Raw genomic sequence first — 16,729 nt, 5'->3', positions numbered from 1 at the left:
AACAGAAACTTTGTAAATATGTTTCATGATTAATGTCGCACGACATAGTGGTGGTCTGTAAATACATCATTTGCATGCATTGTTTGAACCAGAAATCAAATCATCTGAGAGGAAGTAAAACTTTTAGCATATAAATGAAAATCAAGTGATATAATAGGTTTTAGTAACTAAAGAGAGAAAAAAATTAATATTTTTGGTAATATCCAGTAATTATTCTAAAAACGAAAAAGTCCATAAAATGCTTAAAATAAGGTCGAAGCCATTGCGATTAAAGTTGGTCATTATTTTATGATTAAATTTAATTAAAAACATTATCCCTTAAGCTGGACTCTTTGACATTTTTAACTATGAATATTCGATTAAATATTTATGCAAAACTTATTAGAGCAGCGTTATTTAACAGCGCAACACTACCGTTGAAGGGGTGAATTTTTTTTATGCGTTTATTATTTCCGTCTGAGTAATGATTGCTGTATGGTTTTGTCTTACCTTCGTCATATGCTTACACAGCTTCCTTGTGTTCGTCAATAGAAAATTTGTTCGCCATAAACTAGTAGGTTTCAGAAAATAATATCTCATTATCTGTATACTCTTGATGGATTCCTCCGCTGACTCGGTAAAAATGGATTTTTCTATTCATAAAATATTGTATACGCTAATAGAGTACATAATATAATATGTGATGCATACACCCGAAAGTATAATCCACAGACATATGAAAAGCAGCACGTAGTACATTTCCATAATGTAATATCCATGTATGCATATCAGCTTTATTTTGTATAAACCGTTTTATACTTGCAGTAGTACATACGAGATAAAAACAAATTTTATATTTAGTTGACTTTTTTTCATTCTATTTAATATATATTTGTCTTCACGTTGAAATAATTGTTTTTCTGAAACAATAATTATGTTGAATAAAAAAAAAATAGTAATAATATGTGTTTTAAATTATAAAATAATACGTAATCTCGAAACAATAAAAGTATTCGACTAAATTGTTCTGCACGAAAACATTGTTAAATCGATTGTGGAATCACTTAAAATGTTAAATGGCTATGTAAATCTTTATCTAAATTGATGTCGCATACGTGCGCAAAATGTTTTAGTTGTTTGACGCCCAAGGAAATCTTATTTTGTACGAGTCGCAGAAAAATCGTGTCAGTTGAATGATTTGTTTTAGGATAAGCGGATACTTTCAATAAGTTTAACATAGTTTTATTATAGTTTGACTGGGACGATGCACACAGTATGGGATTTATTTTAGCCATGTTTTATTTTACCTACGGTTGGGTTGTGGTGGTGCAAATGACGTGGTGTATGGCCCGAGGAATACGTGACGGCAATATTATCGCGGACGTCATTTTCGCCGCCATACGTACGCAATTCGCCGAGAAGTCGCCAAAAAATACATTTTTCTTACCACTGAAAATAACGGAAAAATTCATTGTCCGTAGCTAAGAGCAATATTGTTTTTCGCGGCAAACTCAATCAGTTAATTAATTTACGTTTTTATTTCAGGATACTAGAACACATGTAGTTGTCGAGCTTTACGATACGGAACGGTCATACGTAGAATCCTTACAAACTTTAGTTAATGTAAGTACCGCAACAAATTTTATGGTTATTGCATAATTCTTATTATAGTTTAAGATTGTAGTTATAAGGCTTCAATAGTAAACAACAGTGAAAACAACATAAAGTTTTTAATTATAATGGAACCAATAGTATTAAAGTTATAAATACAAGTAGAATGGCTTTAAGATAGAGAGGTATTATTGGTATTGAAATAATGTTATATAGTACATGTACTTATAGAAACTTAATTAAAAATAACCGAATGACACATATTTAAATGTCCGAGACCAAGGGGTGGAACCTTTGAGATTTTTAGGAGCCGGTTTTAAAGAGGTTCTGAATATAAAAAATTAAGTTTACAAGCTCAGATTTCATTAGGGGCTTATAAACTTTTTTTTTTAAGGATTCCGGTTATTAACTGGTTTTAAAAGAGTTCTAGGCAAAAAAAAAATACAAGTTAATATTTTTATAGGATAGGTAATCTTTCATTAATTCATTCGGGTCTTTGAAACGAATGATTTGAAGTTCCAGATAGGTTTCTTCAAAAACGCGTTTGAACTGGTTCTTCAAGGTACTTTTTTAAAAGGCTCCAACCCCTGAAGACCAATCGGACAACATTAGAGAAACATAAATTAACGAAAAATTCTATGGCGTAAAAATTATTGAAATCTATCTGATAACTTTCTACCATTTATTATCTCGCTCCTAATTCACAACATCACAAAATTATTTCATTTATTTGTGTTAGAATGTAAATAAAATATCTATAAACAAATATTTATTTTTTATGTTAAAACATCCAATTATAAAATAAAGATCAATCAAAATAATAAACTCGTACCTACCTAGTTTTCTTGTTTTAAACAAAATATTCTGATCAGTTTTGTGTACACTGCACCCAGAGAAAAACCTCGATCTATATAATAAATTCATTGTTCAATTTGATAAATATATCATTAATATTGAAACTATGATATATTTATCAATATGATAATTTTTTTTCTTGTCTTGAACAATAATTATTTATAAGAATAATTATTTTGTTCGTATTAATAAAACATTATCATAAACCCTTGATAAAATTTCTCTATCAAAATTGATTGAGGTTTTTCTTTGGGTGTGTGCAGCGAACGCAAACCTGTTTTATAAAATTATAAGATTTCATATGCGTCGGGTTGGCTTAGCTCCCTAGTTTGTAGCTTTGGTCTCCGAGAATTTAGCAAAATTATATGCATTGTTTTTTAAAAACTAAAAAGGGGAAAAAATGTAATTTAGCCTCCCCAAAATTGATCACTCTACGCCTAAAACCTCCCCGGCACATCGGTTCCAGCTATGGCCTTGGTTAATTCTTATCTATTGGTATTATGTAGACTTTTACGAAACTCTAGGATACACATATATTTTTAATATAAAGGTCACTGATGATTAATAACTGTTATTAAGGAATGTCACAACAAATACATTTTCAGTGCGTTTAATATTAATTTCAAATAAAAATAAACTTTTTATTTTTTCAAAAGTTCATAATTTTAATAATGTAAAAGCGCTCATGTGTTTGGCAAACATAGACAATTTCTTTCGGTTACGAAGGACGTACTTTGAGACTGAATTAATGAATTTAATTAAATAAGTAACTCGATTTTTTCACACTAGATTTAAACTTACAAAATTCATCGTATATTATATACGATTCTATATTGGCTAGGTTGTTTATAAAGTCATGATGATAAATGTATTAAAGTCGGTTTAATTGTGTTTACACAGATATTTAATAACGTTATGTTAAATATTTCTTGTAATTTATGGGACGAAAACGCTGTTCTATAGAGAAAGTTTTGAAGACTTTGGCTAAAGTACTTTTTCAATACACTTTGTCCAAACTATTATATCTTACACGTCAATTCAAATAAGTCACGCGTCGTTTGGTTAATCGGAATCCTAAGCACTCTTCTAATATTTTGACTGTGCACAATTAATATGTTTATATGTCTTTTGGTAGTGTTTCAGAACACTAAAATATAGTGAATAATTTAACTGTTAAGAAACAAATGTTAAAATTTAAACTCTTTTTACTCATCAAGCATCATTATAATTTATCATCAATCACATCTAAACGTAATCAACAAATCATGTTCTTAAAATCAATAATGTTAAATTACTGACTTAGGTGTTTCATGTAAAATATCAACAGACTAAGTAATCATATTAGTTTTTTTTTTTAAACGTCATTGACATTTTCAGTTACATAATGTTATGTTTTTGGAATCATATCAAATTTTAACGGACACATCAATAACAATATTATTTTCCAAGTCTTATTATGTCCAAAAGACTGATGGGCGGATGTTGTGCGCATTGGTGAGAGCAAATACAGTAGTCAGAGTAGTTGTCTACTTTTTTAAGTCGTACATCACGAGCAGAACGTGTTTTCCGGGATGCAAAATTTGATATAGCGACTTTTGTCATCTCCGACTTAATAATACACTCATACTCAAATTAATGGTTTGCATGTATTTTTTTGCCATACTCACAGAGGCGATAAAATCTTCAACAAAAATACTGCAAACTTGACAGCTTCGCCGTCGTTTGATAGTCGCATATAAAACCATCGTGATGATATTATTATTATCATGATAATGATGTGGCGCCTCATCACGGACTCTACTATGTCTGTATATGTTGGCGTCAACTATTTCTAGACCACCAACTCTTGTAAAACTGCTTTTTACAACCGACCTTCGTGTTGAAGAACAACTCGACAATAGGCTTCGTTACCACAATTGTTTAACTGTTTGGAATTCAATCGATTTAAAATCATTTTTACTTGTGCAATTCATAATTGTTATTAAACGTTATTTTACGGATAAATAATAAATATATAATGTGATATGGACAATTATTAAGATAAATAGTTCTTTAGTTATATCACATGAATTAACCTGGATGGATTCATTTAAATTTAAAATGTGTCTACTAAAAAAACTAAAAATATTAACGATACATTTTTAACGCAGTTATTATCAACTATTCAATAAAAAGGTCTATTATATCACAACAGTTATAACTATTGTTAATAGTGTAAATATTTATTTTTGTTTGTTAAAAAATTGTTGCGTTTTTTGAATTGTAATTTAGTATTTGAAACTCGATTCAATTCATAATTTCATTAATGAATGCCATCTATAGAAAAATATAGACTTTAATTTTATTATCTATTACACCGTCATACATTAAATAAACTGATCTATAGTGTAATATATTGATAATACCTATAACGCCTATTAATTCCGAGTCTAAATTAAGGCAGTCAACAGTTTCTAGTGACATTGGCATTATGATTTTTGTGCAATCTGTACATCACAGCAATCCAATCCTATTCATAATTTAATAATATCAACATCAAAATTTATATATTTATATATTTGCCAAACTCTTCGTCAATCATACACTTTTATATTGATCGCCAATAAGTATTAATAATGTTTAACAAAGTTAATTTTACGAATATATCGTTTTTATCAAAATTCTGAATCCTTATGAAGATTTATATTATTCCTATAATATTAAATTACGGGCTACTTGAAAGTCTGTCATGTATGATCAATCATTTTTGTACTAAATACTATATTGCATTAGTATGTTTACAAAATACACGTGTGTGTGTACTGTGATTTTTAATCTTATGGTTTGTTAATGAATGGTATACCACTTGTGCTAGGCCATAATCACAACGCATTACATTTCCTCATGAAAATTTCATGCCAAATGTTTGTCCGATGATTCAGTCAAGTTTTTTGGCAGAGATGCATAAATCTATCACGAGTGAATAACCCATAGAATAGTTTAAGTAATAGTTTGAATTTTTAATTTTTAATTAGAACAATGAAATAATTATTTGGTATCAATAATTATCATAAAACATCACATAGTCAGCTTATTCACTTTGCAACTGATTTATATCTTATTTTTTTGTGTCTTGTATTGTAAACATATATGCACATGATTGAATAAAATAAAACATGCGCCGTGTTAAATCAAAATATTTTCTTAGAATTATTTTTATCGATTCTAAAAATTTTAGATTGAAGCAATTTCAAAACAAATCCGAAAATTATGGTTAATATTCGAACAGAATTAAGTTATTTCCGGACCAATCCCAAACTTTGTCTTACTTAATCAGTTAAAAATTGTTGTCAATGTAAATTTATAAAACATAAAATATTTGATAAAATATTACAAATAAATATCTACATAGATAACCAAAGTGGTGTTTAAAGGAATTAAAAATTATTATTTTCCAAATTTATTTCATTAATTATAATTAATATTAGATGTCCCACAAGGTTTTGGCAAATCGTAAAAAGAAAAGTATATAATATTTACAACTGTAGTTAACATACGAATAGGTTTCTAACATTTTATAATTAAGATTTAAGATAATCACTTTTGTAAAAAGTTTGTTCAAACATTACTATTCGTTATTGAAAAGAAATCGCTACTGTTGCCATTAAATAACGTAAAATGATAATGTTTACTTCCGTCCTTAGAGCAATATAAAAATTTTATGTAATTTTTATTTTTAAATTGTACTATATTTCTATTTAAAAAACTAAGCATTTTTAAAGTTTTATAAATAGTAACATGAAAAGCAAAGTCTCTATCTGAAGACACTCTTTTTAATTGAATACTTGAAAATATGTTCTAAGAATACTCAAATGTATCATACCTTTGGTTTTATTTTTTTTTTAAATGAAGTAACAATTTTTTCATTAAAAAAATGCGCTGAGTTAATAAAAATATGTTTACGTGACATCTGAATAAATTAATTTCAAGTATCAGGCAGAAAGATACTACTGTAGTCATATTTTAATGTTATTACTGTTGCCGGATTATTTCATAATTTGCTTTATTTCAACGGCTGTTATTTTTTATTATAATCTACAAACTATTCATAAGAAATAAAGTTTCTCGGAAAAATTTAACGTCTTCAGACTTTTAAGAGGCTTTAGACCGTTGAAAAGTAATTTTTTTTTAATTAAAATTTACCTTATTAATAAAAAAAGCCTGTCAATTTAAAAATGATATAAATAATCCTTGTTTTTTCTAAAGTAGCTGTTGAGAATATAACAAATTTTGCAGTACATTAAAAAATTCATCATTCAATAAATATTATATTCCGTTAATAGGACTTCTTAATTAATTTCGTAATTTTTTCTAATATCGACGGACATCTAAAAATTTCCAGTTGTCGTTTTTTAGACATATCTTTAACATAAAACAAGCGCGAATTCCACCAAAAATATAACAAGCCTGAAGCTAAATGTTGTTTAGCTTTATTAAGTTAATAATGTGAAAGTCTTTATTTATTTTGATATTTTTTGCATGTGGATAAAATCAAAGGCAACTAAAAATAAACAAAAGCTTAACCAGTAATTGTAAATTCGTAAAGAACGATAGTTGTGAAAAAGTTATTTCGTTTTCAGTGATAATTCTACAACTTTTTTATTAATTAGCAAAATGTGTTGATAAACAAAGTTAAATATGTATATTTATTATAGAGTTTAGCGATAACACTACCGCCTACAAATAAATTCCATCATATAAAACTTGGAATTCGTATTAACCAAAATATCAACAATGTCAGGAAGTACCATGTGGTACTTTATATGAAATTCGTGTTATATTTTTATGTTTAAAACTGTTGAACGATTGTAATGAACAACATTAGATTCTAGAGCATAAGACACCAAACATTAGCTATTCTAAAAAGATTTGTTTCTAGTGTATTCTCATAAGCTTCATATCATTTAATGTAATTGCGGTGGTATTTTTTTTCGAACTTGATCATCATTTGAAGTTGAATGTCACATTAGCGTTGTGAATTATAATAATTGCTTACTACTGTCAAGTAAAGTTCACTAATTTTTTTAATGATGGTAAATCAGTGTATATAGCCAAAAATAGTGATAAAATCTTGGGAAAACACTTTCTTCGTTTGTATTAAAATCTATAAAAACTACATTTGCACAAAGCTGTTTTCTTTACTAGTTGTTTTATATATTACGAGATGTTATGATATTTGTATTGTTAATAACACAATCATGTTGGGCAATCTCGGCGTAGCCATGAAGTTATTAAAATATGGAAGCTGTATAAATACAAAAATATAATCCAAGTGTAATCTTTATTACTGACACGAGAGCCTATGAAATCTACGACAAGCCATTTTTATAATAGGTAATATGTCATTATTATTATTTTAATGGACTATAAGAATAACTTGTTATAAATTTAACGAACAAACTAACAGAGAGTTTTGGCTTAGAAGGTTTTATTAGCAATAAATGAACGCGGTTTATTTTATTTCTTGCTGCCCAGTCAGACTGGAATGGCATTACACAGCCGTCTAGTGACAGAAGCAACGGTGATGGCCTAGTTTCGCGGGTGCACATTTCAATAAATTTAACCAGATATACTCATTCCAACAGATTCACGTGACAAAATAGTAATATATTACACGTTTGTGTACAACTGGAAAGTCAAAAGAGAGAGATAAAGAGAAAACACTGATGGAGTGTACTAGACTGACAAGAGAAGAAAAAAATATATCCGCCACAACGTTGAAATTTCCGACGTTTATGTGGAATTTTAATCTGAAATTGGCTCTAGCCCTCAAACCAGACTCCGTTATTGTTACTTTATTATTATTATATGATCGTCAACTTTATCAGTATATTAAAATACATAGTGTTGGGCATAGTACGTGTTCACAATATAATTAAAATCCCACAAAGTAACCCGATATTTTGTGCACCGTTTATATTTATGAATCCACCATCATTACCATGAATGCTAAAAAAATGCTACTTTTGACTAGTACCTATTTCGTGTGCGTATGAACTTTTTAACGTTGATACTTTTTCCATAGGGTCATCAACTTGCATTTGACAACCGCCGGATGCTGAAAATATACTGAATTTAACGCATATTTAAGCACTTTGAAATTTTGAGTTTGAAGATAAAAGACACTTACACGTTCGAGTGAAAATTATATAGAATTATACTTAACCGAAACTTGAAAGCACCACTTGTGATCGGTACAATGTGCTGACAGTTACCTTTTATTTGCTCATAAAGAAAACGGCTCTGAAAGAGTCTTTATTTTTTCGGAACTGTTGTTCATCCAAATACCAGTAAAACTTGTTTGTGAACTATAAAAGCTCTTTTGTTGTTAAAATGTCCTTCAATATCAAGTCGTTAGTTGGCTTTGTTATAACCTTCCTACTTAATTTCAATTTATTTATTTTGGCAACCGCTTTGCGATTATGAATCTTAATATCGAGCCAAATACGTCGCCCCGCTTCGAACTTGACCTGTATACTTGCAATTGTATTAAGTGTCGAAGCATGTGGTTTTGTTTCAATATATCCTGACAGTCTTTCGACGTAAGACTCACGTGTTGGTAAAATAAGATTGACGATGTCACACACAAAGGTCAATTTTCGCTCGGCCAATAACTTTTTATTGTAAAAATGACAATTTATTTTTAAATTAACATAAAAATAATTTCTCAGTTGAATCGGTACCACTCTAGTTGTACGAACTTTTATGAGCATTGTAATATTTTCCACTCTGGTTAATCTTAGATCATTGTAAAACGATAAAAAACTTTATAGCTCTTGGTATTACCATATGATTTTCTTAATGCACCCAGAAAAATATTTTTTGAAACCAAGTAAAATATTTGATGAGTAATTGATTTATAAATCTATACTAGATTTATAAATCAGTGCAGTATGCACGTATAAAAAGTTAAAGAAAAGTTTTAGTGGATAAAGGTATTTTTTTTCTTTAATATTCATTATTCTCCAAAGGGGACCTCTCTTACAACTGTTACTTGAATAGCAATAGGAAATATGAAGCAATAATATTACATTAATACACGAATATTTTAAAATCGCTATCCCAAAAATGATAGATTTTAAAAAATTCTTCTTAAATACGTAAACGGTCGAATTTTGTCATTTATTCATACACCCAGAGAAAAACCTTTATATAATAAATTCATTGTTCAATTTGATAAATATATCATTACTATTGAACCTATGATATATTTATCAATATGATAGTTTTTTTTCTTGTCTTGAACAATAATTATTTATAAGAATAATTATTTTGTTCGTATAATAAAATATTATTATAAACCCTTGATAAAATTTCTCTATCAAAATTGATTGATGTTTTTCTTTGGGTGTAAGTATTGAAAATTCAATTATACAATAGAATTTTTATTTGACATTATTTAAAAACTAAGTTTTTAATTCAGTAAAATAAAAACATTTCTATAAATATAAAATAGTAATTTAGCATCATTGAGTAAATATGTCGTTTTTATATTTTTTGTTTTAGAAGTACCTATTACCGTTAAAGAGCCCCGAAAATTCAATACTTATAGAACCATCGGTAGCAGACGAAATTTTTTACCAAGTATGTTGTTAACTGAAAAAAGTTTAATTGAACTATTCACTAACTGTTTGAATTTATTTCCCTAGATACCAGAAATTCTAATGGAGCACGAAAAATTCCTAAAAGACTTACACAAACGTCTAGAAATCTGGGATGCACACCAGAGAATCGGTGACATACTGTTAGAAATGGTTAGTACTGAATTACATCATGATTGATATCAACAATATATTAATAATAAACATGTGATTTCTAGTTTTCTAAAAAACCTGTGATAGACTCTTACACGTCATTTATAAATAATTGGAAACAAGCCAAAGAAGCCATCAAGGCTACATGTAATTCTAAGCCGGCTTTTGCAAGATATTTAGAGGTATTAAATACAATGTATTATGATAAATATAAAAACCAAAAAAATAAATGGGAACATATATCATGGTAGTTTATGATATATTTAATACTAATTAAATGCACAAACAATTGAAACTTTCGTTTATTTATTTATCAAAAATATTTTATTCAAAATAAACCTTATATGAATTTTTAAACCATTAAATTATCAACTAAAATTATAATATTGATTATTTTATTTTATTTGTATAGTCTACTGCCCGAGAACATAAAGGAAAATTGGCCTTAGATTCATTACTCATTATGCCTGTTCAAAGAATACCGCGATACGAACTTTTAATTCAGGTAAATTATCAAGTTAAATTGAATGTTAAACCTTACTGAAATCTTATACTTATTTAAAAATTTCGTGATAAATTACTTAATAATAGTTAGAACATAACGTTTTATACTTTATTTATGAATGGGAGGACGTAGTAAATAAAAATTTGTATGAATGTATTTTAGACGTTACTAAAGCACACTGAGTCTACGCATCCTGATCATGAGTCTTTAATCGAGTCACAAAAACAAGTACATGAAATGGCTGTAAAAATAAATTGTACCGAAAAAGATAACATGGAACTCGAACAAATTGAATCACTTATTGATGGGCTAATACACCTCGCAGCCACCGACCGAACATTCCTAAGGCACGATTTAGTGACCATAGTTTCTGGGCAATCAATGAATCGAAAAGAAAGGGCTTTGTTTTTGTTTTCTGATTTGTTGATAGTTACTAGCATTAAAAAGAAAAGTGGAACTATAAGGAAACCTTCAACGTAAATAAATAATATTTAATTGTAACCTATAATTTTGACAGAAATAATCTATTTTTTATCAAATCTTTTGCTTAAAGAAATAAAAGAAACTTTTCATTTTAAAATACATTTTAAACTCAATATTTTAATTAATTTATCATTTTATTATTTTTTAGAACGTCACCGAATAGTATAGTGAGCAATTTAGAAGCAAACAAGTACAAACTACTTATGAAAATACCATTGGATGATGTCGAAATAGTCAAAGGTATTTTAAAATAAATGAAATATATTAGAAAAATCTCGTGACAACATATGAAGCAATATGTCTTCATACATTTCCTAGATATGAAAATGGTCGTCTATCATAATAAGTTCGTCATTTTATTTTTTTGTTAGTCAAAGACGACAATGTAAGACGTATGCTTCGTGAGATGGAGTACTTGTCAGAGGATATATCTACGTTGACACAAATGACTGATATGGTATCGATGTTGCATTGTCCACACGGTCAACTAGAGGACTCTATTAAAGACATGCTAAGCGCTGTCAACAAACAACTTTCCGAACGACAAGCTAGTGATACTCAACTATGTTATTTGGAATTAAATTTGCATACTAGGTTTGTAGAATCTTGAATTTATTTTTCACATTTTCATAGTCAAATACTATGCTTATATTTGATTATCAGGAATGGTACGGAGACAATATCAATTATGTTTTCTAAACCGGAAAAAAGAACCAACTGGGAAGAATCGTTTACTGAAGCTAAACAAAAACTTGGTATTTAATTTGACATATATAATAAAATTTAATTTATATTTAGATACGTCATTTTGAAATTATAATTTTAGTTCTCTCGACCGACCGAAGACCGAATGCTGATTTTGTTGGACCAGTACCCATTAGGAAAACCAGAGCTGGTCTACAATTTACTTGTGCAGCTCCAGCATTAAACCAAAGGGACGTGTGGGTATGCAACAGTGATGGATATGTTGGGCAAGTATGTGTTTTGAGTTTATATCCTGAACCTACAGTAACTTCGTGTAACGGAGTCTGTAACGCAAGAATACTGTGTGTTACATCAATTCCAGCCCCCCAACGCGTTGAGTAAGTTTATTTAAAAAAATTTAAACATTGCGATGTTAATCGTTCTTTTTTTTACTTAGTCAAAATAGTGAACTCAATAAAGACGACCAGAGTAATAATACTGAAATTAGTATATCGATAGAAGACACCGATCGAACAGGACCTGATATCAAATTGGATAGGTATTTATTGATTATATAAAAACACATATTTAATAAAAAATTATTGATTAAATTTAATAATTTTAATATGGAATTATAAATGTCTTTTAAATTAAAATTTGTTTTTTTATAGTTCGTCAAGTGAAGAGGAAGAAGAGAAAGAAATCAACCACGACAAAGTCCCTGATGGCATGTACCCTATTGACTCGGTAGACTTTGAAGGTGAACCCACCATGTGGTTAGGAACAGAAGATGGATGCATACACGTTTATAACTCAATGGATAATATACGAATTAAACGAAATAAAGTGAAAATTCAACATGGATCAGCAGTGCATTGTATAATGTAAGGAAAAATAAAATAAATTACATTTCAGCATTTTATTGTTATTAAGTTGATGTGGATCTAATAAAAATATATATATATGTATATATTACAATGATCAGTACTTTATGTTTTAATGAAAGAAATGTTTAAAAACTAACTTGATGCTAGTTCAGCATAAAACTGCTTTAGCAGTTAAAATAAGTTTTTAACCAATAATTTGCATTATATTTTACAGTTATTTTAACAATCGAGCATACGTATCGTTGGCAAACGGGGACATTTGTATCTATTACCCAGATACAAGTAAGATTTAAAATTTAAAAAAAAGAAAAAAGGTGAATTAATTCGTTTTTGTATTTTAGATGGAAGTTGGAATACTTCTGATCCTGTTACAATTAATGTTGGATCGGCTGCTATGCCTGTATCGAAAATGCTACCAGTTGGAGATAAACTGTGGTGCTCATGTCACAATACTGTAAAAATATTGGATACGAATACACTTCAGTTTCAAGTAATTATATATTTAAAAATAAAGCTTTTGCATCGTACAATACTAATTTGTTTTTAAAGTTCTTTATAAAAAAAATTACTTTATGATAACACTAATTTTATATCTGACACAATATTGCTATGATATTAAAATCATTATTATTTTTAAATGATTTTTATTTGTAAATTTCAGCATACGTTTGTAATCGGTGGTGATTCCAATCGCTCTCTAACCAATATGGTCGTTTCTGGAATGGGTGTTTGGCTTTCATTGCAGAACTCAGCTGTACTTAGACTCGTTCATTCCCTCACTTATGAAGTGTTAGCTGAAGTTAACACAGCTCCGGCCGTGACAAAAATGTTATCAAGTATAAATATTTCAAATTATTATTTTTTAATTAAAATAAAATAAAAAAAATTGTTAAGCATTTAACTTTTAATATTTTTTAGGCTGTGATGATATAATAAGACAACACAAAGCGGCGTGCCTTCGAGTCACGTCTCTTTTAGCGGTCAAAGACCTCTTGTGGATCGGCACAAGTGCGGGTGTCGTCCTAACTATGTCCATTCCAGCTATAGTGGCTAACACTTCTAAACTTTCAACACTTCCTGTTCCTATTGGTGAGCTAATATACTTATTTTAAATCAATTACACTACGTGACTGCACAGAGAGAGCCTTCTCTTTAACAATTTTAGTGTTTGATATAAAAAAATAATTGCTTGTGTAATATTTTTTGTAGGAGTGCCGCATGGACACACGGGTCATGTTCGTTTTTTGACGTTAGTTGGTTATTTACCCCAAAATCTAGCCAAACAACGACGTCAATCGTTAAATCAGAGAAAGGCCAGTTCACCGGGTAAACTTTTGCTGATATCCGGCGGTGACGGCTACGAGGATTTCCGATCTACCGCTGCTTCGGAAGTGGCTGGTCGCGAAGATTCCACTAATCATTTATTATTATGGCACGTTTGAAACCCGAGTTTGGAATTCATGAAAACTAACTATCGATAAAATGGCTATAGAATAACTATTTGAACAGATTCATTTCCTTTCGATATCTCATTAAGATTCAGTTGTGTTATACCATCAGTTAATTGATCAAATTGGCCTATGTGTTATGAGTCAGCAAGTCTATGCTAGTCAAATAAAGAAACGGTTGCGTTAAACAGATAATCCATAAAATATAAGAATATTTCAATTGTTATTTAATTTATAATTACTTGAGAAGTAAAAAATTGTATTTTGTGCAATGTATTTTGAACTATTTTATTAACTCGATATTAAAATATTCATTTATATTGACTCGGTGATATTAATAAGTATTTTAATTTAATTATTTGACATAAAATTAAATCTTATTAATCAAAGATTTAAAACGTAATTTTGAGAGTAAGGCTATCATAATATTCATGCCCTAATATATGTCTTGCATACATTACTTAACTTAATGTAAAATAATAAATTCTAAGCAACGTTTTTGTTATTAAATTGGATTATTTATAGTGTAACTTGTATAGTTTGTACACTAAGTTACTAATTAAATTGTATATTTTGCATTGAATGGCCAAAGTTAAAAATAATAATAAGTTCGTTTGATTATACAATTGTCCAGTATTGAAAGTACTTTACTAATTATGTGCTATAGTTGTGTATTTGTGAAAGTATTTTTGTATATGGATTAAACAACCACTTAAGTATTTGTCAAGTGCAAAATATTTACTTGACGAAACTATTTTATAGGTTATATTTAATATTCTTAACCTGGTTTGCACTGTGTTGTGCGTTTACAATCATTATAATCGAAAATTAATATGTTAAATTATTGTATTGTTTTATAAAATATAAATATTCGTTTCTATTTTGTTTATAATATTTATTGTATTGTTTTGTATTTCAAACAAATATTTATTTAAAGCAAAATGCATTTGTTACCAAATTGTTATTGTATATTAAATTATAGATAATCAAATAAAACCAATATACGAAAGAAATTATGATGTCACATTTTTTTTATCCTAAAAACAATATTGAAAGTGTTTTGCTCATTAAAAATAGTATACTTAACTAGAACTTTGAATAATTTATTTTATATAAACAAGTTATAATCATACAAACTAATATTCTATTCTAATAAAATAATTAGCATGTTGAAATTCAAAAACTTCGCACAAACACTTACCTTTTACTTCAATAAAACATGTATTTTATTTTAAAAATTATTTTTTTGAAATGAGGTAAACATTACAATATTATTAGCAAAAGTAAATTGATAATAAACAAAAAAATAATTATAAATAATCGTTAAAAGAAAAAAATTTCATTTTAATACGACATATCATGTTGTACGTTTAAAGACTATCAACAAGCTACACATCTTTCCAACAGTAAATAAATTGATGAAAATTAGATTTCGTTTGGAAATTACATTCTTCTTATTAGTAAGAATGTGTTTTAACCATTAACCGAACCGCTGATTTCAGGTTACTTATGTTACACCTTAACCCGTGTAAATTTAAATATTTAGTTGTACCTGATGAATGATGTTATTAGTTACTCGAATAATTCAAGTACGACACGCATGAAGTAAAATTATTTTTAACTATTTATAATTGCGGTTTTATACAGATAGGTAATTTATTATCAACACTTGCCTTTTTAATAGTTTTTTAAGACAGTAATCGACACACAAGTCATTTTGGAATCCGGAGGGTAATATATAGTATTAAAAATATTTTAAATCGTATTTGGAAGTTTTATTGTTTCACATTTCTATTTTTTTATCCGTTCAATTCATTTGATTAAATATAGAAAAAAAGTTATTTATTGTTTTAGGTTTGGAACTCTGTTGCCATAAACCCATTCTACATATAAAACAGAATCGATTAGTATAATCTAGATCTTAATCTCACACTTCAAAGATCATCCAAAAGACAATGAAAGATTGCTTTTGGAAATTGTCGTCCGAGTAATGAAATCAATTATTTTTATTGGTGGTAGGATAATTATAGTATAATTACGATAAACTATGTCTGAATGTTTACCAAAAGAACCCATTTTAACACCTATTTATTGTTTTGTTTACTATGTACAGTGTTACTGTGGATAGATACAATATAAATGTTGTTTGATAGCCTTGGAGATAGAGTATATTATACTATAAATTGTAGTCTAAATGTCTCTTATAATTATATATTATGTAGAAAAATTATTAACACAACAAATTTATGTGAATAACGAGAATGTGCGAAAATTTTAGTCCATAAAAATAACAAAAACAACATTTATTGTTTATTAAAAGAGAATACATTTATCAATTAATGCTTCGTAACAACTAAATGGAGTTGTATTTGAGCAGCACTCTGTAAATATTAATTTTATAACTGACACAAGCAATGGAGTATATTGCAACATGAAAAAATTACGTCTGAAGGAATTTCAGGTTGACCTTTTTTTTGGTTTTTT

At 28.2% G+C, this 16,729-nt stretch overlaps 1 protein-coding gene and 1 long non-coding RNA gene across 2 annotated transcripts in view; both read left to right on the top strand.

Moving 5' to 3' along the window:
* The window catches only part of LOC126907614 (rho guanine nucleotide exchange factor 17-like), a 29,261-nt gene extending 14,035 nt beyond the window's left edge, over positions 1-15,226 (top strand). The window contains exons 4-20 of the mRNA XM_050689020.1: positions 1,525-1,602; positions 9,991-10,068; positions 10,134-10,238; positions 10,304-10,420; positions 10,651-10,743; positions 10,906-11,219; positions 11,375-11,466; positions 11,598-11,820; positions 11,890-11,981; positions 12,053-12,308; positions 12,368-12,469; positions 12,582-12,794; positions 13,012-13,079; positions 13,139-13,287; positions 13,459-13,633; positions 13,716-13,886; positions 14,007-15,226. Coding sequence (XP_050544977.1) covers positions 1,525-1,602; positions 9,991-10,068; positions 10,134-10,238; positions 10,304-10,420; positions 10,651-10,743; positions 10,906-11,219; positions 11,375-11,466; positions 11,598-11,820; positions 11,890-11,981; positions 12,053-12,308; positions 12,368-12,469; positions 12,582-12,794; positions 13,012-13,079; positions 13,139-13,287; positions 13,459-13,633; positions 13,716-13,886; positions 14,007-14,239 — 2,559 coding nt within the window. The 3' untranslated portion in view covers positions 14,240-15,226. The remainder of the gene's footprint in view (positions 1-1,524; positions 1,603-9,990; positions 10,069-10,133; positions 10,239-10,303; positions 10,421-10,650; positions 10,744-10,905; positions 11,220-11,374; positions 11,467-11,597; positions 11,821-11,889; positions 11,982-12,052; positions 12,309-12,367; positions 12,470-12,581; positions 12,795-13,011; positions 13,080-13,138; positions 13,288-13,458; positions 13,634-13,715; positions 13,887-14,006) is intronic.
* The window catches only part of LOC126907834 (uncharacterized), an 85,950-nt gene that overhangs the window by 20,651 nt on the left and 48,570 nt on the right, over positions 1-16,729 (top strand). The gene's annotated exons all lie outside the window — the stretch shown is intronic.

The sequence above is a fragment of the Daktulosphaira vitifoliae genome, unplaced genomic scaffold (genome assembly GCF_025091365.1).
Source record: "Daktulosphaira vitifoliae isolate Bord-2020 unplaced genomic scaffold, ASM2509136v1 Scaffold_1, whole genome shotgun sequence".
NCBI lineage: Eukaryota > Metazoa > Arthropoda > Insecta > Hemiptera > Phylloxeridae > Daktulosphaira > Daktulosphaira vitifoliae.
This window is presented reverse-complemented; position numbering and strand designations above follow the sequence as displayed.